The sequence below is a fragment of the Sorex araneus genome, chromosome 10, assembly GCF_027595985.1.
Source record: "Sorex araneus isolate mSorAra2 chromosome 10, mSorAra2.pri, whole genome shotgun sequence".
Lineage (NCBI taxonomy): Eukaryota > Metazoa > Chordata > Mammalia > Eulipotyphla > Soricidae > Sorex > Sorex araneus.
In genome coordinates this window covers 40,877,849-40,901,146 of record NC_073311.1, presented here as the reverse complement: position 1 = coordinate 40,901,146, position 23,298 = coordinate 40,877,849, and the positions used below count along the sequence as shown (strand labels likewise).

General features: G+C 38.1%; 1 protein-coding gene across 14 annotated transcripts in view; it reads left to right on the top strand.

The window, feature by feature from the left end:
* ANKS1B (ankyrin repeat and sterile alpha motif domain containing 1B) overlaps positions 1-23,298 on the top strand; it is a 1,196,591-nt gene that overhangs the window by 831,905 nt on the left and 341,388 nt on the right. For all 14 annotated transcript variants that reach the window (XM_055118593.1, XM_055118592.1, XM_055118591.1 and 11 more), the window contains one exon: positions 510-608. In XM_055118593.1, coding sequence (XP_054974568.1) covers positions 510-608 — 99 coding nt within the window. The remainder of the gene's footprint in view (positions 1-509; positions 609-23,298) is intronic.

Genomic DNA, 23,298 nt, shown 5'->3' with positions numbered 1-23,298 from the left:
TTAACTCAGGCACAAAGGTGACCCGCATGGGACATGTGTGCTGAAAATAAACTATAGACTGAACATGATGGCCTCTTAATACCTGTATTGCAAACTACAACAACCAAAAGGAGAGAGAGAGAGAGAGAGAGAGAGAGAGAGAGAGTATGTACCTGCCAATAGAGGCAGAGGTGGGGAGGGGGAGATGCAGGGGAAAGAGATATTGGGAATTTTGGTGGTGGTGAATGGGCACTGGTGGAGGGATGGGTGCTCGATCGATCTTGATTGTTGTATGACTGAAACATAAGCATGAAAGTACATGTAACTGTACCTCACGGTGATTCATTAATAAATAATAATTTTTAAAAGGTGACCCACTCCCCTGCTCTTCCTTCTCACAAAAGAATGACTCCATGTCCTTATTTATAAAAGTCAGATCATTTGTTGGTTGTTTTCCCTTGTGTTTTAAAAATTAATGGTCTGCCTATAGTAAAATGGCCATATCTCTAACATTTCTGACATTGTTTCAGGGAAGCAATGTTATGGAAGATCAGGATTTGTTGGAAATTGGAATCCTTAACTCTGGGCACAGACAAAGAATTCTGCAGGCAATCCAGCTTCTTCCAAAGGTAAGCAAAGCTTTACTACCCAGACCTTATACAGTGCCAGTGGATTCAACCCAGATGTCCAGGGAATATTCATATTTAGGAAAGCATATTAGTTGCGTTCTTAACAGCAAGTCTTCTTAGGATCAAATAAGCATTCAGATACCCAAGATTACTGTGTGCCATGCTGCATGTTACATTTACCTAGAAAGGTGTAATTAAGAGGAAACACTACTGGCAAACAGGACATTTTCCGAGTTTGACTTCTATGGGAGTTCACATATCAGCCTAAACTTCAGCACACACCCCTCAGGTAACAGTTAAGGTGCTGGAAGGAAGATAAACTCAATCTTGAGTGGAAATAGAATGTTCCTGAATTTGAGGCTTTCTACTTCATAAGAAGAAATATTTCTTGTCATGATTTTTTTAATTTAGGTTCCAGAACAAAAAGGAAACTGCTTAATTGCAGGAGTAATTGACTCAGGAATGTCCAAAGTGTGGCATCCTCATCAGGAATTTATAGTGCATGTATAAATCCTACAATCCAGATATAATTTGCCAACCAGGCATCATTTTAACTGTAAGCAGTATGTTACCTAGCAACAGAGTTGACCTTCTATTTCCAGATAAGATTTCTTAAAAGCTAAAGCAGGAGGTAGGAGCTAAGCATGGGTCTTTAAGATATGGTGGATTTTAATTGATAAGAAATGGAAAAGGCATTTCCTAGAGCCAGCAGGGATCATATAAATGCAGGTACAATCCAAGTGACAAATTGCCAGAGGCCTTAAAGGAATAGCAATGTTGCTTGATTTAAAAATTCAATGGAATTTACACAACAATGTGAGTGTACTTCGTGCCATTAAACTGTACACTTAAAAAATGGTTGATTGAGGGGTCTGGAGAGATGGTACAGGGTACAGGGAGTGATGAAGGCACTTGCCTTGAACACAGCTGATGCCAGTTCAATCCCAGGTACCAGCATTTCAAGGAGTTATCCCAGAGCACAGAGGCAGGAGAAAACCCGGCTGGATATTGCTGGGTGTGACTGGAAAAAAACAAACAAACAAAAATAGTTAAGATGATGAAGATTATATTTTGTTATGTTACTACCATTTGAGAAATGGTTTCAGGAAGAAATTTCTCTGTTTAAGACAATTGGAAAATGGAAAGTTGAGTCAGAGATAATGCAAAACTAAATAAATAAGTTTTTGGGCAACATTCTGTCAGGTAACAAATTTTAAAATTATTTTGTAGGCATTTGGGAGCTGGCCTGATTGGACCACTTTCAATTATTTGTTCCTAGAGGCATTACACAATAAAATTGTAAGAAGAGATATTGAAGTTGTGTCACCCCTTGAAAACAGACTCAGGGACATGACTGGAAGAAAGCAGATGACTAGCAATATGACTGAGCAATTGAGTACTTGCCTTGCATTCATGAGGTACTGGCTTCAAGCCCTAGTACTTCAAAAAAGAAACATGTATCTCATATTCCCCTCTTTTCTTTCTAATAAAGGGGTCATTGGTGGTAAGAAATGGACACTGGTGAAGAGATGGGTATTGGAACATTATATGACTGAAAGCCAATCATGAACAACTTTGAAACTGTATATTTCACTGTTATCCAATTCAAAAAATAAATTTAAATTTTAAAAGTGAATGTTAAATACTAACACAAGCAAAAGAAAGCTGTAACTTCTCAAAATGGGGAAGATAAATATTAACCACTATTTTTAAGAAAGTGATCAGATAAAATTTGGACTTCTGACAGCAAACTGATTTTCTACTGATGAGCATAACTCTTTGGTAACCTCAAGGAGAGCTATGCTTACAATGGGTTATCTTTATTGATGCAGTTTTCTCATGAGAAGGAAATAAGAGGAGCATCTTATTATTACTTCTAATTCTAGAAGTAATTTTTAATTTCTCTCCCTTTGTATTTTTTATAATTTTATTTATTTTTGTATTTTTAAAAAATTAAAGTACTAGTTTGTTGGCAGGTTTTCTACTCATTATCCCTAAAGGGTTTCTATACTACCTTATCCACAGTAGCCAGCCCATGATCTGGATGGAATAAACCAATGAGTGATCCCTCTTGCCATTATTTTAAGTTCAACTCAAACACCTGCCTGCGACTTCCTTATCACTCTCTTAACACGGAACCATATCCTAACACGCTTCTCCAAGCAAACCACTTCTAACTTGACTTCCACTGTACATTCTAAGATGTCATATCTAAGCTAGAGTACTGGTGTCAGTTTCTCATGGATCTTTTCTAGCCTGGAGGGTTTGTAGGAATACTTAATCCCCATCCTAGTTAATTTCCTTACATCTACACAATTAAATCTCCACAAAACATGAAGAAAACCCTTCTAAACTATAGATCAGACAGATCATGCCACACCCTGCTTGAAATCTACAATGGATTCTTTCTCCACTTGTAAAAATATCTGGGCCCAGGGAGATGACTCAAAGGTCTGAAGAGTAAACTGTACATACTGGAGTCTGGAGTTTAATCCCTGGCACCACGTGGTTCCATAGGCACTACCAGAAGCAAGCCCTAAGCATTGAACTCCACTAGGTGTGATTCAAAAACAAAAGAGTAAAGGTAAAAAGCTAAGGAAGTCACTAGGAACTGGCCCTCTCTCACTCTCCTGCTACACTCTAACCAGGTGACTTGCTTTTCATTTTTAGAACATTCTATGCCATTTTGCCCAGGGCCTTTCCATTTTTTTTTTTTTTTTTTCTGTGGTGGTCTGCCTTTTATTTTTTTTTTTTTTAATTTATTTATTTTTAATTAGAGAATCACCGTGAGGGTACAGTTACAGATTTATACACTTCTGTGCTCACACTTCCCTCATACAAAGTTTGGGAACCCATCCCTTCACCAGTGCCCATTCTCCACCACCCGTAAACCCAGTGTCCCTCCCACCCTCCCCAATCCCATCTCCCCCCCGCCCCAACCTGCCACTGTGGCAAGGCATTCCCTTCTGCTTTCTCTCTCTAATTAGCTGTTGTGGTTTGCAACAAAGGTGTTGAGTGGCCGCTGTGCTCAGTCTCTAGCCCTCATTCAGCCCGCAACTCCCTTCCCCCACATGGCCTTCGACTGCAATGTGGTTGATGATCGCTTCTCTGAGTTGACCTTTCCCCGGAACGTGAGGCCAGCCTCGAAGCCATGGAGTCAACCTCCTGGTACTTATTTCTACAGTTCTTGGGTGTTAGTCTCCCACTCTGTTATTCTATATACCATAGATGAGTGCAATCTTTCTATGTCTGTCTCTCTCTTTCTGACTCATTTCACTCAGCATGAAACTTTTCATGCCCATCCACTTAACTACAAAATTCTTGACCTCCTTTTTTCTAACAGTTGCATAGTATTCCATTGTATAGATGTACCAAAGTTTCCTCAACCAGTCATCCGTTCTGGGGCATTCGGGTTTTTTCCAGATTCTGGCTATTGTAAACAGTGCTGCGATGAACATACATGTGCAGATGTTGTTTCGATTGTACTTTTTTGATTCTCTGGGATATATTCCCAGCAGTGGTATTGCTGGGTCAAATGGGAATTCAATATCTAATTTTTTGAGAGTCGTCCAAATTGTTTTCCAGAAGGGCTGAACCAGTCGGCATTCCCACCAGCAGTGAAGAAGGGTCCCTTTCTCCCCACATCCTCTCCAACAGCGGTTGCTTTTGTTCTTTTGGATGTGTGCTAGTCTCTGTGGTGTGAGGTGGTATCTCATGGTTGTTTTGATCTGCATCTCTCTGATGATTAGTGATGTAGAGCACTTTTTCATGTGCCTTTTGGCCATTCGTATTTCTTCCTTGGTAAAGTTTCTGTTCATTTCTTTGCCCCATTTTTTGATGGGGTTGGATGTTTTCTTCTTGTAGAGCTCAACCAGTGCTTTATATACCATTGATATCAACCCCTTATCTGATGGGTATTGTGTAAATATCCTTTCCCATTCTGTGGATAGTCTTTGTATTCTGGTCACTGTATCTCTTGCGGTGCAGAAGCTTTTTAGTTTAATGTAGTCCCATTTGTTGATCTCTGTTTTTACTAGATTGCTTAGTTCCGTGTCACCTTTGAAGATACCCTTATCTTCAATATCGTGGAGGGTTTCGCCGACCTTGTCTTCAATGTACCTTATGGTTTGTGGTCTAATGTTGAGGTCTTTAATCCATTTTGATCTGACTTTTGTGCATGGTGTCAGGTCAAGGTCTAAACCCATTTTTTTGCATGTGGTTGTCCAGTTGTGCCAGCACCATTTGTTAAAGAGGCTTTCCTTGCTCCACTTCACTTCTTTTGCTCCCTTATCAAAGATTAGATGGTCATACATTTGGGGTTGTGTGTAGGGATATTCCACCCTGTTCCATTGGTCTACGGCTCTGCCTTTGTTCCAGTACCATGCTGTTTTAATTGTTACTGCTTTGTAGTAAAGTTTGAGGTTGGGGATGGTGATGCCTCCCATCATCTTTTTCCCAAGAATTGTTTTAGCTATCCTTGGACGTTTGTTATTCCATATGAATTTTAGGATTGCTTGATCCATTTCTTTGAAGAATGTCATGGGTATATTTATAGGGATCGCATTGAGTCTGTATAATGCTTTAGGGAGTATTGCCATTTTGACAACATTGATTCTCCCTATCCACGAGCAGGGTATATGTTTCCATTTCCTCATGTCCTCTTTGAGTTCATGGAGTAGCGTTATGTAGTTTTCTTTGTAAAGGTCTTTTACTTCCTTGGTTAAGCTGATTCCGAGGTACCTGATTTTCTGGGGCACGATTGTGAATGGGATTGCTTTTTTCATGTCCCTTTCCTCTGCCTCATTGTTTGCATATATGAAGGCCATGGATTTTTGGGTATTGATTTTGTAGCCTGCAACTTTACTGTATAAGTCTATTGTTTCTAAGAGTTTCTTAGTAGAGGTTTTAGGCTTCTCTAGATATAGTATCATGTCGTCTGCAAATAGTGAGAGTTTGATTTCTTCCCTTCCTATCTGGATGCCCTTAATCTCTTTTTCTTGTCTAATAGCTATCGCAAGTACTTCCAGTACTATATTGAAGAGGAGTGGTGAGAGTGGGCATCCTTGTCTTGTGCCTGATCTCAGAGGAAAAGGGCCTTTCCATTTTAGTCTCTCTTCCTAAGAAGTCTCCTCTAACTATATGTCTGCTTCTCAGTGTTGTTGTTTTAATCTCAGTCTTTGCCATCTTTTCTTTAAACATGGACATTTGTAAAGGCGATTAAGGGTGCAGTTGAAGATCATGTCATCTTCACAACTCAGATTCAGAAATACGCTATAAAGCACACAGCTAAAAATACTCAAGCACCCTGGTAGGAAGTAACAGTGAATAATATTCATATATCCACATGACAGGAACGTTTACTGCACTGTGTGAATAATTCCCTAAATAGAGTAAAAAAAGAAATAGCTGACCTTAGGAACATTGACACTGCCATCATTTCACTCCCAGTATGCAGTTGGAAGAACTTATAGAAGGTAATGTATTGACATAGTGAGCTCTTGTGATGGACAAGAATGTATCTCAATGATACCTCAATGCCCTGTGCTGCCTTTCATACATCAAACCTCTACTCTGCGGTCTACTCATGAGGCTACTGACTTCAAAGTAATACCCTGCATCACTATCACTGTCCTTTGGATTGCCCTACCTTTGTTATATTCTTTCTATTTATGGCTTTCTGAAGTCATAGTTTTCCATTGTGTGATTTCTTGCTTATTTTCCATTTCTCTCCCAGATACAAAAAATGAAATCTGTACTTTGATTATCTTGTTACCTTTTATACGCCACCACCTAGGAAACGCCTGAAACATTGTGAGTGGTAAAAACAAATAAACAAAACAAAAAAACATCTACTTGTGGGGTCAAAGAATGCATCTCTCTCTCTCTCTCTCTCTCTCTCTCTCTCTCTCTCTCTCCCTCTCTCTCTCTCTTTCACACACACACGCACACACATACAACTCACTCTCTGTCTCTGTCTCTTTCTCTTTCCTTTGAGACAGGTTGTCTTTGGATGTTTTGTATGAAAGGATTAATGACACTTTATCACTACAACTTAATAAACATCTTAAGGGTTGAGACATTGTTACATCTGTCCTTGAATTTCCCACTGTGTTTAATGCAGTACATGCAGAATGCTTGATTAAATGTATGAATTTCTTACATGATACACATATACAATGTTTTATATCTGTATTGCATTTTTAAGATAGATCTATAATCCTATTTATAATATTTGAAACATCATCATCATCATCCCATTGATGGTCGATTTTCTCGGGCTGTCTCAGTAACATTTCCATTTGTACTAGCCCTGAAATTTTAGAAGCCTCTCTTTATTTGTCCTTCCCAACGGTACCGCACTGGAGGCTCCTTCAGGGTCAGGGGAATGAGACCCATCATTGTTACTGGTTTTGGTATATGAATACGCCACGGGGAGTAATGAGAAACAAAAAACCCTGAAGTCAGAAATATTTGGAGAAGAAATGGAGTGTTTATTTTTTAGACAGAATATCATTCCCACTACAAAAACAATACAAAATTAAGTTTCTATCAAGAGAATGATGTAAAGTACTTGCTATGCACACAAATGAGTACAAAATGTAAAAAAAAAAAAAATCCAAACACATGTTTAGGAACACAAACAAAATGTTATAATGCTACAAATTCATGCTTTGCCTGCTTAGGTAATGAGCCCAATCTTCAGTTGTTTAACAGTGCAATCTTATTGCTAACACTTTTGGGGGAGTGGGCATTCTTTATAATTTTGTACTGCCAGAAAAATGGACAAAATACCTCATTTTGTTTATGCATTTTAGGTCTTCAGAATATTTGTTTTCTTCATCTGTTTTGAGAACTATTCCATGATTGCTACCTGAGGTCCTTTAATTAACACATTATGTTTTGGAAATGGTGAGAATGACCTTAAACACACAATTTCCTAAGTATAATCTTGGTCTTCTGGCACAGTGAAAAGCATGTTTTAATGTTTTTTGGTTGTTTGTTTCAAGTTTTATAGAAAAAACTTTATTCCTTTGATAAAATGGTTATTCTCTAATATAAAATATTCACCAAATGCGTGGTTATTCTCTAGTGTGCTCTAATATAAAATATTCACCAATGCGAAAGTTTGCATGTTCTCAAGTATATTTTATATACTCGACTCATAGAATGCACTCAATGGATACTATGCAAAGACATTTGTAGCACACCAATCATATTCATTCTTCTTTTTCATCCATTCTTCTCAGTCTTTTGCAATATTTGACCATTAGTAGCAAAGCTAAATTGATCCATCATCACCCAGCACTACTTCCCTGCCCAACCAAACTCAGGTTTTTCTTAGATCTAAAGTCTCTTCCAGAAGCTTGTAAAGATTAAATTTCACCCCTTTCTCTTTTTAAGAAAGAAGACATGCTAAAAGTTCGTTGAGAAGATGGATTAATTTGTATTCCCCTAGACACTATAAGCATATTGATCTTTTTCTGTTTCCCTAGACATAAAGTATCTGATTACTTACTTTTCAGGTATAATTCACCTTTTTCTAAGTAAGAATTCTATATGAATCTTTGTATACTCCTCTGAAATCCTTTTTCACTAAATATTCTCTTTGTCCTCTAACAATGTAACACCTGAGGGTCAGGAATTCAAAGGCTTTTTATTTTAAAGATTCATAGGATATGTCAAGACATATTATATTTTGTTTCTTACTGTCTTTCCTTGTGATTTTAAAAATATTTCAACCCACTAAGAAGTTATAAATCCCATTCCCACTTAATTTTTGAATATTATAACACATTTTCTGTTTTATACATATATATTTATCATTGTCAACACTTGTTCCCTCTTTTTTGCTCTCTACACAGTATCTATTGATGCCACCCCGTAACATCAGTTCACCAGTAGCCAGCAGAGCAGAAGCTCCATAAACCTTTTATTTGCATCTCACTCAGGTTTCTGCATGATCTGATATTGTTATCGATTGTTATATTTGTCTTCCTTTGGTTTCCATCATACCCTCTTTTCTTCCTGTGTCTCTGTTCCTCTCTCTCTCCTTGCCTGTTCATTCTCCTCACTGAAACAACTTGGTTCATCAAAACTGAAAAGCAGAAATATTTTATTTGATTATACTGGAGGTAGTTATAGGTATTCACTAGTTCATTGCTGTCATGCTTCTAGTTTGTTACCTGACAAACACCTGCATTTTAACTTTCCTTTACTCCTAAATTTAATTCCATTTAGCCAGTACTTAGGGTCTACAGTTCTAAGTAATGTTTTTACTCCATGGCACTAAATAACTTTGATTGGATTAAATCACCTCCCTCTCCCATCCTCAGACTCAGTTTGGTTGAAAAACATATCCCATCTCCCAAATCTCTTAGAGATATTAATTATTCCAATAGAAAAATAAGATTTTGTATTATTGTCTATTGCTGTGCATGTAACAAATTGTTAAAATACAATAAAAATAAATAAGCAAGGGCTGGCATGATAGCACAGCGGGTAGGGCATTTGCCTTGCATGCAGCCGACCCAGGTTTGATTCTCAGCATCCCATATGGTCCCCCGAGCACTGCTAGGAGTAATTCCTGAGTGCAGAGCCAGGGGTGACCCCCGAGCAACTCTGGGTGTGACCCAATAAAGCAAAAAATAATTATAAATAAATAAATAAGCAGTAGCATAGGGCAGTAGTATTTATAAATTCACTGTTTCTGTGGGTCAAGAACATGCGAGAAGTTTAATGATGTCCTCTGATTTTGAGTTTCTCCCAGGACTGCAGTCATCTCAAAAGTGAACCAAGCTCAGTTCCATGGCTGGAGGCAGCATTCTACCCCTTGGGAATTTTTTTTCCAAGTTCATTTTAAGTGGTACCAAAACCATATAAAGATACTAAGAAGAAGAAAATACAGAGCATTATTATTGATGAGTGTGCATGCAGAAATCCTTAAAATATTAGCAGTGGAATTCAACAATGTATTAAAGCATCATACACTACAATCAAGTGAGATTTATTCTGTGGATGCAAGAATGATTTGATATATGCAAGTTTAATCAATGTGATAAGTTTCATTAACAAAATGAAGAATTATAAGCTTCATATGATTGTCAGTAGATGTAAGAAAAGCATTTGGCAGAATTCATTTGGTCATCTTCAGTTAGATCAAAATAGAAGAAGCATACCTTATGATAGTTTTGATGAGCTTATAGCCAAGACCATACTCAATATTAGTCATCATGCTTATTCTTCATATTCAACAGTGAAAAGTTGAAAGCCTCTTTTTCCTTGTGATGAGGAGCATGATAAAGGATGTTCATTCTTCTTCACTTTTGTTTCATTATACTGGAATACATAGCCAGAACAATTAGGCAAGAAAAAGAGTTACAAGACATGCAAATCAAGAAGGATACAGTAGCACCTCCTTTTGCAGTGACACAATAGCGCGGTAGCACTGTAGCATGGTCTGCTGTTGTCCTATGTTCATCAATTTGCTTGAGCGGGCACCAGTAATGTCTCCATTGTAAGACTTGTTGTTGCTGTTTTTAGCATGCGGAATATGCCATGGGTAGCTTGCCAGGCTCTGCCATGCGGGCAGAATACTTTAGGTAGCTTGCCAGGCTCTCCGAGAAGAACAGAGAAATAGAACCAAGGTCAGCTGCATGCAAGGCAAACGCCCTACCCGCTGTGCTATTTCTCCAGTCCACAATACTAAAGAAAATCTTTAAAAAGGAATTTCAATTAATAAATCCAGTGAAGTTGCAGAATCCAAAACAAATATACAAAAATTAGTTCATTTTTATACACTAAAATGAGTAATGAAAAATAAAGCAGCTCATTTACAACAGCATCAAAAAAAACATAAAATTAGAAATCAATTTGTGATAGATATATTTACATTTATAACGCATTAAAAATAGAAATACAAATACATGGAAAGCATACAAATTAGAGAAATTTATTCTACCAAAATGTTCATACTATACATAGCAAACTATAAATTCAGCTCAATCCCTATTAAGATTTCAACGGTAATTCTCACAGAAATAGAGAAACATCTCTAAAATTTATACGGAACTACAAAGGTCCTGGCTGGCCAAAATATTTTTTAAGTTATTTTTAAATTTTTTTTATTGAATCATTGTGAGATAGTTACAAAGCTTTCATGATTGAGTTTAGTCATCACGAATCACAAATCACAAAATCCTGTTGATCGTCGAATTTCTCAAGCGGTCTTAGTAACGTCTCCATTCGTCCTGTCCCTGAGATTTTAGAAGCCTCTCTCTACTTGACCTTTTCAACGATGCTGCATTGGAGGTTCTTTCAGGGTCAGAGGAATGAGACCCAGCTTGTTACTGGCTTTGGCATATGAATACACCATGGGAAGCTTGCAAGGCTCTCCCATGTGGGCAGGAAACTCTCAGTAACTTGCTAGTTTCTCCCAGAGGGAGAAGTAGGTTATAAGATATCTCGTGGCTGCGTGCTTCTGGGAGCTTGTTTTTAAATCTCTGGATGTTGGCCATTACACACACCTGGGTTCTTCTGCCGGTACCTTCATGCATGCGGCTTGTCTGAACATGTGGAGAGGGGCCTTGAGCATGGTTGTGGCTAGGTTCCGGAGGTCTTCGGCCACCGGGAGCTCTGCTCGGGGTGGAGAGGGAAGCTGGAGCCCATTTCCTCTGAAGGGCCCCACGGAAGACAGCCAGGCACGCGGGCAAGAGACTCTCTGCCAGAATGAACCAGAGTCTATTGTCCACACAGGAGATGAAATCTTTGCTCTTTGAAAACTGTCTCTGCATGTTGGCCGTTGTTGGGATTACACACACCTGGGTTCCTCTGCCGGTACCTTCATGCGCGAGGCTTGTCCGAACGTGTGGAGAGGAGCCTTGAGTATGGCTATGGCCAGGTACCGGAGGTCTTCGGCCACCAGGAGCTCTGCTCAAGACGGGGAGGGAAGCTGGAACCCATCCCCTCTGAGGGGCCCCGGGGAAGACAGCCAGGCATGCAGGCAAGAGACTCTGTGAGTTTAGTCATCAGTGATCAAACACCCATCCCTCCACCAGTGCACATTTTCCACCATCAAAGTGGCAGTATCCCTTCTGCTACTCCCATCTCATCCTATCCCCTGCCTCTGTGGCAGTCACCTTCCTTCTTACTCTCTGTCTCTACTTTGGGGCATCATGGTTTGCAAAACAGATACTGAGAGCCATCATATATGGTCCTTAGTCTACTTTAAGCACATATCTCCCATCCCAAGCTATCCCTCTAACCATCGTTGACTTAGTGGGCTCTTCTCTATCCCAGCTGCCTTTCTCCCAGCACATGAGACATGAGGCAGGCTTCGAACCTCCAGAGCAATCCTCCTGGCCCTTATCTCTACTGTTCTTGGGTGTTAGTCTCATATTATGTTATTTTATATTCCCCAACTGAGTGCAGTCCTTCTATGTCAGTCCCTCTCTTTCTGACTCATTTCACTTAGCATGATACTCTCCATGTCCATCCACTTATAAGCAAATTTCATGACTTCATCTTTTCTAACAGCTGCATAGTATTCCATTGTGTAGATGTTTCAGAGTTTCTTTCACCAGTCATCTGTTCTCAGGCACTCAGGTTGTTTCCAGTTTCTGGCTACTGTGAAGAGTCAGTGATACAATAAACATACATGTGCAGATGTCATTTCTACTGTGCTTTTTGTATTCCTGGGATACATTCCCAGAAGTGGTATTGCTGGATCATATAGAAGCTCAATTTCTAGTTTTTTGAGAAATGCCCATATTGTTTTCCAAAGAGGCTGGACCAGTCGTCATTCCCACCCTTTGGGGATTTTGGACTGAGATACAGAAACTATTGGCTAAAGAAACTATTCAGAAACTATTGGCTTAGTTCCTTGTCACATGAACATCATAAAACATTTCACAACATATCTCTAGCTCCAACTGCAAGCAAGAGGAGGTGTCTAAACAAGGCTATGGATTTGTTTTTCAAGCCCGTGTTCTCCTTTGAACAAGTATCTCACTTGCTTGTCTCTGTGTTTCTTTGCATTGCTTATCTCCACCCTGGAGAAACCTCTGTTCTCTCTTGAATGCTTTTCATTTCCTTCTCTCCTCTCTTATCTTGCTAAGCAAGTTTCATTTAATAAGAACTATCTCAATTCACTAATAATAATAATAACAACAAAATAAACAAACATGTGAACAGCCAGTGGTGGAATCATTGGAGGCATTTTGAAGCCCACCTGCTATTAAAGTCTTTAGAATGATCCACTTTATAGTCCAGTTTTCATGTGGAGTTCATGGTTAAAATGGAATAATTTATCATATGCAATCACAACAGAGAAATCCTGAGCCAACTTCATGAGATTGTAATACAACAAAGCCCATTTAGAAGTCACATTTGCGCACATAACTCAGGAAAGAAACACAGGCAAGTCTGTTGTGTTAGATATAATATAGCATGATAAGATATAATTATGCACAAATTTGAGATCTTGGAGATTTGTCAGTCAAGCATAAAGACTTCATGACCTAAAAGTCACTTACAAATCCACAATCCTGTGAAACATTGCAAATAATAGAGATGATTATTCCTTGTTGGAGCCTCATTGCTAAAAAGCATGTTACCTTCTATATTGGAGGAGGAAATTTGTCAAAAATTCAGTTGTACACTATTTTAAAGATGGTTAGCAAACAAATCATTTTATAATACCAACAAATATAGAAAATAAGAAGGATTGTGTAACATTGACCTGATCATAGACAATAAATGAAGGCAACAAACTGACCTTCCCCCCAAAATCTTGTGATCCAGGGTCTGGACATGCACAGCAATGACAATATGAACTTGGAAACTGTAATAGACTGAATCATGCAAACTATCTTCTCATAAAAATACTGGCCCTCTTTTCAAATGCACTGCTAATGAAACAAAACATTAGGGGTTAGATTTCATTATAGCTGTCACTTTTCTCCCTGTGTGTCATCTGAAATGAGAATCTCTCCAAAAATATGTTTTAAAACTGTGGGATCACAAATTATTTCAGGGTTCACAAGCAGTATTTGAGTGACAGTATCTCAGTTAGGTTTCTTTTGCTCTTTTGGTTCTTAAAGTTCAGCTGTTTGTTAATTCCCAAATTGATGGTTGATGAAAAGATGTGCAAGTTTGAGGGGGAAATTATGCAACCAGTGTAATTTCTTTAAAAGGCTAGAAAAGAAATTTCAGTTTTATTTCCCTGTCATATAAGTGATAGAAACTCATTTCTCTTTCTTCTGCCATTTTTCCAGAGGCAGCAACATAATGGTAGTTGGCATAGTTCCTCTTCGGGTCCCTTTTGACAGGGTAAATTTCCATTCTCCCATCCCATCACTTACTCTCCACCTACCCTTATTCTTTTAATTTAGATTTCCTTATATTTTTTTCCACAGCATAGTTTCATCTTAAGCTTTGTGCCATTGATGTTGTCCTATCATTCCATATACATCAAGATATATTTTCAAACAGCCCACACGTGTGTCTTTGTGCTGTTGGAATGGAAACCCAACCCAAACTTATTCCATAACTGGACCCGTTGTCTTACTGAGATGTCATATTATGGGATGTCAGGGATGAAACCCGGGTCGGCCTTCTCCCAGGCCAGTGCCCTACCTGCTGTGCTACTACCTCTCTGGCCCCTGTCTGACCCCTCTGTGAATTCACCACGGCAGGCTTTGCTTGGGAGACTGTCTTCTCTCCCTAGCCCTGTGTGCTGTTCTCCTTGAGGTCTGTAGAGGGTCTCTATCTCCTTCCCTGGATGCCTGGGTAAGCAGGCACTTGCGCATCATCTGTCTTTGGCACGATCTGTAATTTTGGGGGTTTTGAGGAGTGGGGAACACACCTGGCAGAACTAAGGGTATACAATTTTTTTTATAGCATAGTGGGTAGGGCATTTGCCTTGCACGCAGCTGACCCAGGTTCAATTCCTCAGTCCCTCTTGGAGAACCCTGCAAGCTACCGAGAGTATGCCACCTGCACAGGAGAGCCTGGCAAGCTCCCCGTGGCGTGTTGAATATGCCAAAAAGAGTAACAAGTCTCACAATGGAGACTGGTGCTCGCTCTAGCAAATTGATGAACAACGAGTGCGACAGTCTTACTGAGGGTTTAGAGTATTCTACTTCTTGTATGCCTGCGAAGATCTTGAGGATACTGGCTCTGGTTTTTTCTAAATTCTTTCAAGTTCTGTTCAGTTGTACAAATGCCTTGTGCTTCTCAGACAAACAGATCTGCTTATTTCATTCCCTTAGAGCAGAAATCAGCAAATCTTGTCTGTTAATGGACATCTTGTCTATATTTTACACTTTGCAGTTTCTGTATGCTCTATTACACATATCCAACCCCATTGTAAAGCGAAATCAGTCATAGGCAATTTAGTAATAAAGAAGGATTTCTGTGTTCCAAAACAAAACTTATTTATAAATACAGATGATAGGGAAAGATGAGTCTGCAGACCATAGTTTACTGAGCCCTAACCTGAATTATCAGTAGGTAACTGAGAGTATTTCTGTAATTATCAAATTCTTCTAGACATGGAAGAAACTCAGATCAAAGTGTAGACTAGGGCAATCTAATAAAAGACCTCAGGATGATACACAAGTCTTGTGATATCATGCCAGAATATAACAAGTATATTTTATAAGTGATGAATGGTGATAAGTAGTCATATGGCTGTTAGGCAAAATGCCAGCTTCTTTTTCCATATTTACAGAACTTTCTTCTGTTCAATGTTTAACATTTAGTTCAATCAATAAACAATGTTTATTAAATATATATACTTCCAGATGTAAGTCTGAAGCTATAGGTTTCACAGTTCCCTGTTCCATGCTTCCATATAACTTGCTTCTCCTAATATTCCTTAATTGTTCATATGCATCCCTATTTTCTATATTGATATTTCTCAGAATTTAGTCTTAATCCTCTTCGTCTTTTCCATATTCTTTCTAAGCACCTTTACATGAGAGTGTCCCCAAACTTCTAGGTTTGTGAATCTTCCAGTTGGACACATTTTTAGACATTAATGTAGACCCTTCAAAACAAACATGTCACTACTAGAGAGATCTTTGTGAGCTCTACAAATAATTGTGTGACAACAATATGCCAACTATATTAGTCCTTTAGTGCTAGTAGCACCAGAGTTTTAATACAAACAATGTAGATGCAACTTTTACTCTCACCATATATTTGTCCTAATGAAAAATAATACATATATTTAAATGATATGTGTAGTAAAGAAATGCCACTTAAAAAGGTACATTGTGCTAGATATACACCTAGGAGATAAAATTTACTTATTAAAAGTCTGTATAAAAGATGATTGTTATTTTTTAGAGGTACAAACCTAGCAAAGTTCAGGGGCTACTTCCCTCAGGGTCCTCCGAAGGACCAAACCACGTGGTGCCAAGGAATGGAGCCTAGGCCTCCTATATACAAAGGAAAACATGTGCTCCGATCCTTTAAATTATCTCCCTGGCTTCTAAAAGACTGAAAAAAGGCCTCTTTTTTTTTTTTTTTTGAAGATTTATTGGTACCATGGGAGAATGGGGAAGGAAGAAAAGAATAAATTACCTTAAGGTTAAAAAGTAGAATAATTTGAGGCATAAATATTTTGAATTACAAATTATTCAGCTCTTCCTTACCATTTTTCACCCTGGCACCTAGGATAATCATAAATAATATGTGTGATTGAATTCTACCTGCTGCAGTAAACAGCTGTAGAATCTCTGGAACTAAAACTATTCTAGTTATTTCCTATTTATGCTAAAGTTCAGTGTATGTCAGGCGTTTCTTCCCCAAGCAGGACCTAAGAGATCCAGGCTTCTTCTGTCATGTAGCCTTGCCATCCTAGAGTTCAGGGCTGGGGAAAGGGAGAGAGAAACAAAGCAGGTACCTAAGATGTTTTATTGCCAAATTCGGACACTCATTCCTTGTTGTAGAATACATGATTCATCAGGCTCTAGATATTTTCTAAGCTAGAAAAGGCAAGAAATGGAGACATACTTCCCAAGAGAAGGTAATGGCATTCATGAGAATCTAGTCATACTGTGTTAGAAATACCTTTCACTTTCTACACCTGAACTGCTGCCCTTCCTCATATTGATCACTCTTATTCATTCTTTAAGTTAAGTTCCATAGGGCCAAAAAGATGGCATAGGGGATAAGGTGTTTGAAATCCTGATTTGATCTCTAGCACCACCCCCAAGCACACAGCCAGCAGTACCATGGTATGGCCCAAACGCAACACCTCCCCCACCCAAAGCAAAAGATATTCCTTGGGAAGGCATTTTATAAATCCTCTGCCAGGGCTGGTTTGCTTATTTAGCCCTCATAACCCTTCTCTGTACTATAAAATGACCTATTGATTTGTTTTTCTTTCTCACTAATGGTTCTTGTCCTACTCATGGTCTAAGCAGGAGACACATAGCATCTAGACACAGGAATACTCAATTCATATTTATTAGACAGAGCTGACTCCAACAAGACTTCTGACTAGCAGTCAGTCCTGAATGGGTCAGATGAGGGATCCCACAGATGTTTTGCAACTGACCACACTTATATTTGAATGTTGTACAAAGAAGTTGGGTGGGTCCTTCACAAAGGTAACACCCACAACCCCTGACAACCTGCATCTTCCTAGAGTAGCTGCTGCTCATGCTTTCAGTTTGTAAGTGAAGACCAAGAGCTAGTTGCTCTTTAGACATAAAAAGGATTGACTATTACTTATAATGTTTTCAAGCCTTTGACATAACAAGCCAAGTACATACAAAGTACAAGACAGCAGCAGTTGTATGGGCTGGATATATAATCCAAAGAGCTGCTCTCTCTCTGTGTGAGAGTGGTCCAGTCCAGATGGACTTAGCAATGCTCTGTTCCAAGATTCTGTGCAATTTCAGAAAGCAAGATGCTGACTTCTTTCTAAAGAAGGGGGGATTTTTAATATTGTATTGTAGATGAATTTATCTTGTAATCATTTATTCCTATGTAGACTCCTATATAGTTTATTCCTAGATGTTATTGCATAGATCAGAGAATTAAAATATCATTTTTACTCATGCCCCCTCCCCAAATATTTGCAGAGAAATTGGAGAGAAATCCCACAAGTAAATAGGTGCTGATCTCCTTCTGTCCGCAGAATCTCTCTTGCCTGCCATTGTTCGTTCAAATGTTCACCCCCATTGAATGAAGACAATGACTCCTTGGAGCCACACTGCTGTCAGTAGTGAGAGTATAGGAAATTAGGTCTCTGAGTGCTTTTTCTTCCCGACAGATTCTTCCCAGAAAAATCACAGGTTAGAATTGGAAAGGGCCTTCAAATACTAGTCCCAGTTCTTACCTGAGTCATTTCACAGACAAGGAAACCGCCAATGAAACTGCTCACCCTAGGATCCTTAGGACCAGCAGGAAGTAAATCCCAGGTGTCTAAGTTCATGGCAGTCAGCTCCTGGGTGGATTCTGGGTAAATCAGGGACTCAAAGCTCTGAAGATGCTTCTGACTTTATGATAGAAGCTATTAAAGAGTCAGAAAAGAGCCCAATGACTAAGACCAAAAAAAAGAATGGTTTATAAAATCAGATATTCTGATATGTTTCAGGTTTTAAAGAGCAATTTAAAAAGCAATCTCTAAAGACCACTAAACTTTCTTAAGGCTGGAAGAAAAACACAGTGGCAGGAATCCAGAGGCCTTAAAAAAAAGCAGAAGGAGAAAAACATGAGGAGAAAAGCAGACACAGGCCTCGTTCTTGGCCAGTGGTCATGGGGGTCAGTGTACTCGCTTAGTCTGCGGTGTGTGAGACGCTTCACTGACAATACACACTGCAGCTTTACAGAAAGAAAGGCATAATGGAATAACATGAAAAGAATTACTGAAATAATCTAATTTCTTTTTTTTTACTGATTTATTTTCTGATCATTCTTTTTTTTATTTTTTAAAATTTTTTAAATTTTTTAAATTTTATTGAATCACCATGAGATAGTTACAAGCTTTCATGATTGGGTTACAATCTCTAATTTCTTTTCTACTTTAATCTGAGTGGAATGGAAGAAGAGATGGGCCAGCTAGTAAGGCACACTCCTCAGGAGAGAGAAGACATATCTTGAGAGAATGAAGCTCCATGGAGATAGAGGGCTTTATTACAGGATTTTTATAGGGTTAAGCTGGGAAAAGGCATGGTGTCATAGTTGTGCACTTGGCTAGACTCTCCAAGTTTGATTTTACTCACCCCCAGAGGGCTGTGATGAAAATTAACTTAGTCAATATTTGTAAATAAATGAAATCTGGAACCTCCTATGTGCTCTATCCTTGTTTATTAAATATATTTTTTACAAAGAAGATTGAAGGTGAACAGAAAAAAAAGGAGGAGTATTTTTAACCCATTATGCTTGAAAACAATTACTCAAGACAATAAACAATAAGCAAAATGATTACACTCTTATCTATTTATTCAACAGATAATTATGAAATGGCCCTTGAAAGCCAGACCCTGTGAGATTATGTTGAGTTTAGTGTTAGGAAACAAGATCCAACCATCACTTTTCTCTTGCAGTTGATTCAAGTGAGGAATATAGACCAAAAGAAGAAAACAATATAATTTCAAGAACTGAACAAATGCTATAGAGAAATATTAAGCGGAGAATAAGAAGTGAGGGGAATGTATAAATGCCATTTTAAATGGATAAAAGAGGACTCCCACAGAGTTTAACTGATGTTCTTCATCTCCTCACTAGGTTGTCTAAAAATTATACTTCAATACTTCAAAGTTCTATAAGGATACAAAGGGGATATTGAGATTAGTAAACTAAATAATACACTTAAGGCACTGTTAAGAAATATTAGATCTTACTGCGATGCAAATGTGAACTAATTTAACCTATTCTTACTGGGACTCAAATATAAACAGTTTAACCTATTTAATCCTAGTTTAGCCACCTACTATGTAAGGCACCTTGGGCAAGTTACTTATGTCATCTGATCCTCAATTTCCTCACTGGTGAAACAAAGAGTAGAACCTACATTGTTAGGTTATTCTGAGTTATAATTTACAAAGCACTAGTCATTTAGAAGAACTAGTATTAGACATAATACTTGCATACTACACATTCACTAAATTGAAAAAAAATTGAAGGCACTTATATTTCATTCCACTTCCACTTCCTCTTAATTCCATTTCCCTTTCTATTTTTATAGGATTATACTGGAAATCAGTGTGGTGTCGTGGTTGGGAATTTTCCTTCCCTCCCTTTTGTTGTTGTTGCTACTGCAATGACAGGGTATAATATACATGCTTAAGTGTGATGGATGCACATTTAACTGTGGAGCTTACTGGGGGTCACGCACTTTCAGTCATGGTACTCATGAGCATTCTGATTGTAGTGTTCACTGGAGGCCACACACTTTAGTTGTGATGCTCATAAATATTCTTACCAGGATTTACACATCTGGCCATGTGGCTTGCACTTATTCTTAGCTTTGGTGCCCACCAGGGGCCTCATACTTCAGCTGCATTGTTCACACATACCCGGTTTCAGGGGGGCCATTGGGGTTGGCATAAATCCCTACTAGCATCAGGAGAACCAAAAAACAGACCTCCCAGGATCAACGGTGGTGTATGGGGGTGGCACCAGGGATCAAACTCACAGCCTCACACTTAGAAGATAGATTTTCTTTTGTCATTACTCCATCTCTCTTCCTCTAAAAAATTCTTGACATTGTTCTTACAAAGGATCAAAAAGTGATTAACAGGGACTGGAGCAATAGCACAGTGGGTAGGATGTTTGCCTTGCACGCAGCCAACCCGGGTTCAATTTCTAGTATCCCACATGGTCCCTCGAGCAGCACCAGGAGTTATTCCTGAATGCAGAACCAGAGTTAACCCCTGTGCATTGCCAGGTGTGACCCAAAAAGCAAAAAAAAAAAAAAAAAAAAAAAAAGTGATTAACAGAAAATCTGGACTAAAACTGACATAATTGTATTGTTCTTCTGAGCTTTGAATTTGTTTCCTTTCTCATAAAGGCCTGGGTAAGAAAAGGGGAAGAAAATACATATATGCATACTATATTCACTTCAGCGTCATTTATAATAACTAAGACCTGAGAACAACCCAACAACAGATCAAAGAATAATAAAACTGCAGTGTAAACACACATGAAATCTTGCATTTTTGCTGCAAAATAGAAGGAAACATGCTAAGCAAATAAATCAGAGGTAAAAAGGCCAATATTGGACAATGTCACAAATGTATGTTATAAAAAACTAGTAAGAAGGAAAAGTAAAACAATAGACAATGTTCAATGAAACAAACTCGTAGACTCTGATCCCATAGCTGAATTTATCCAAAGATATTAGAGAATGGACTGAAAGAGCAGTCCAAACAGCTGTGATGAAGGCACATTTGAATTCTGATGGGAGGCGTATTGTCATATTGTGGTCAAACTATACTCTTCTGTCCTCCTTTTGGTTTTGCTTTATTTATTTTTGTCTGCAGTTTCTGATTCCAATCCCTCATGTACATGAATATTTATTTTCATTAAATTATGTTCTATGTCAAATTTTTAAAAAATATTAAATACAGAGTATCAAAGCTATGATTTCTTAAAAAGCTCTAAATGTGTATGAACAAAGTCTAAAACTTAAGTAAGGTATGCAGTTACAGCATTGGATTAGAGCCAATTGGTGCTATTAGAGAATTTTAGGATGTCTGATATGATACTATGATATTAAAACAGTCTTGTTACCTCAATAAAATATAAATGAATAAGTAAGTAACACATAAAAATGGAACAATCAGTGAAAGGACACAAATTTAAGATCTACCATTATTCATTAAATATTCTATTAAATACTTATGAATTAATGAGACAAAATTATTTAGGTTTGTTGTTTACCCCATCAGGACCTACAAGATAACATATTTAAAACCATAAGTAGAGTTTTACTTCTAAGTAAGAAATTAAATGAATGAACATCATACCAAAAGGATTTCTCCTGTCGGCATCTTAGAGATAATCAGTTCCCAGCACTCAGTGCTAAGTGGGAGAGAAGTGGATATTGAGAGTACTTTGAACAGCAAGAATCCAATAAAAGGATGTAGCATAAAATGCAATAGAACAGAATTAGAAACTCAGTGATCAGGCCTTGATAATATAGTGCCATTAAACTGCTAAATTTCATAATTTTATTATGATTTCATAATCACAGCAAGACAGAACCATGTACATTTATAACAAGAGCTGGAAAACAGCATACCAACCTATTTTGCATGAACCTTTGTCCTCTACCTTTACCATATGCTTTACTTAATCCCTTATTTAACAGTAGAATATGATTTGGCTATATTTTTCTTTCCTTTTTTAAAAAAATTATTAGTGCTTAAGTCTGTTGAATTTAAGTCAGCAAGTGCATTGAGCATCTACCTATATCTCAGGCATAGATCAAGGAGAAGAGAAAAGATGAAATTGCACAATTTCTACCTTCAAGGAGTTTACAGTCTAGAAAAGGAAATCAGAGCAATTTTCAAGTGACTTCAAAACAAGCAGAGCATGAAACAAGCTTAACAGCAGTGAAAATGCAAGTTTTCATGGTTAAATGGAAAGGAATGTCTCTGAAGAAAGTCAGGCAAGGTTACAGGAGGAAGTGAAGAAGCTTACTCAAAAAGCTGTCTTAGCATTAGCCTTGTACGTAGCCTTCCTAAGTTCAATCCCCGGTAGATACTTATATGGTCCCCAAACATTACTAGGAGTGATCCTTGAGTGCAGATCCAAGAGTAAGCCCTGAGCATCTCTAGGTATGATTCAAAAACCACACAAAAAATGACCTGTTATCTATATTGCATCTTAAATTTTTATAGTTGTGGGGAATTTTGAGATCATATATTAGAGTCCAAGCAAAAGGTGACTCTAAGCATTTGCTTAGCTTGTTCAGACAGATAGATGCAAATATTTGTAATAACGATTCTCTGAAATAAAGTGTGGGCCATCAACCCAGCTATGAATTCTATTCATCACTTTCCCACCCAACCTATAAAGAAACAAGTGTTTCAAGCTGCTCTCTGCAGCTAGCTTTCTTCAAATCTTAAGTCATTGCAAGGTTAATATTCTCCCACCCCTACATATTTGCGATTATTTCTTTTTTGGCAGCCAATGAGATTTTCAGAATCTTCGTCTTTTGGATTTGGGTTCTAATCAGATAGCTGATCCCCTATGACCCCATTGTAAATTTACTCTCTAAGAATCCACATACCCCAGTACATTCCTGTATGTGAAAAAGGAAAGAATTAGATACTTCAGGACAAAGTTATAGGTTAATAACCAAGCACTTAGAAATTTCCTATGTTCTAGATGCTATTTTAGGAGCTGGTAATTTTAAATTAGCTCATTTAAATATTAAAAATAGCATTCTGTTTTGCAGATTAAAACCAAAGTCATGAAAAGTTAAATAGCTAGCCAAAGGTCACGCGTTACAAAGTGACAGAGTTAGGTAGTATTGCTCCAGACTCTGTTCTACAACTCCTCTCCTCTGTTTCTAAGTGTTTCATCTCTGTATCTGGGGATTGCCTATCCGTGTTTTCCCCTTAGAAGAATGCCTGTCCGTTTGCACTATCTCCCACAGATGCAACAACTTCTATTTTTGTAAATAGAAACTCATGCTGTATTTATAATATTAGCAGATAACTACAGC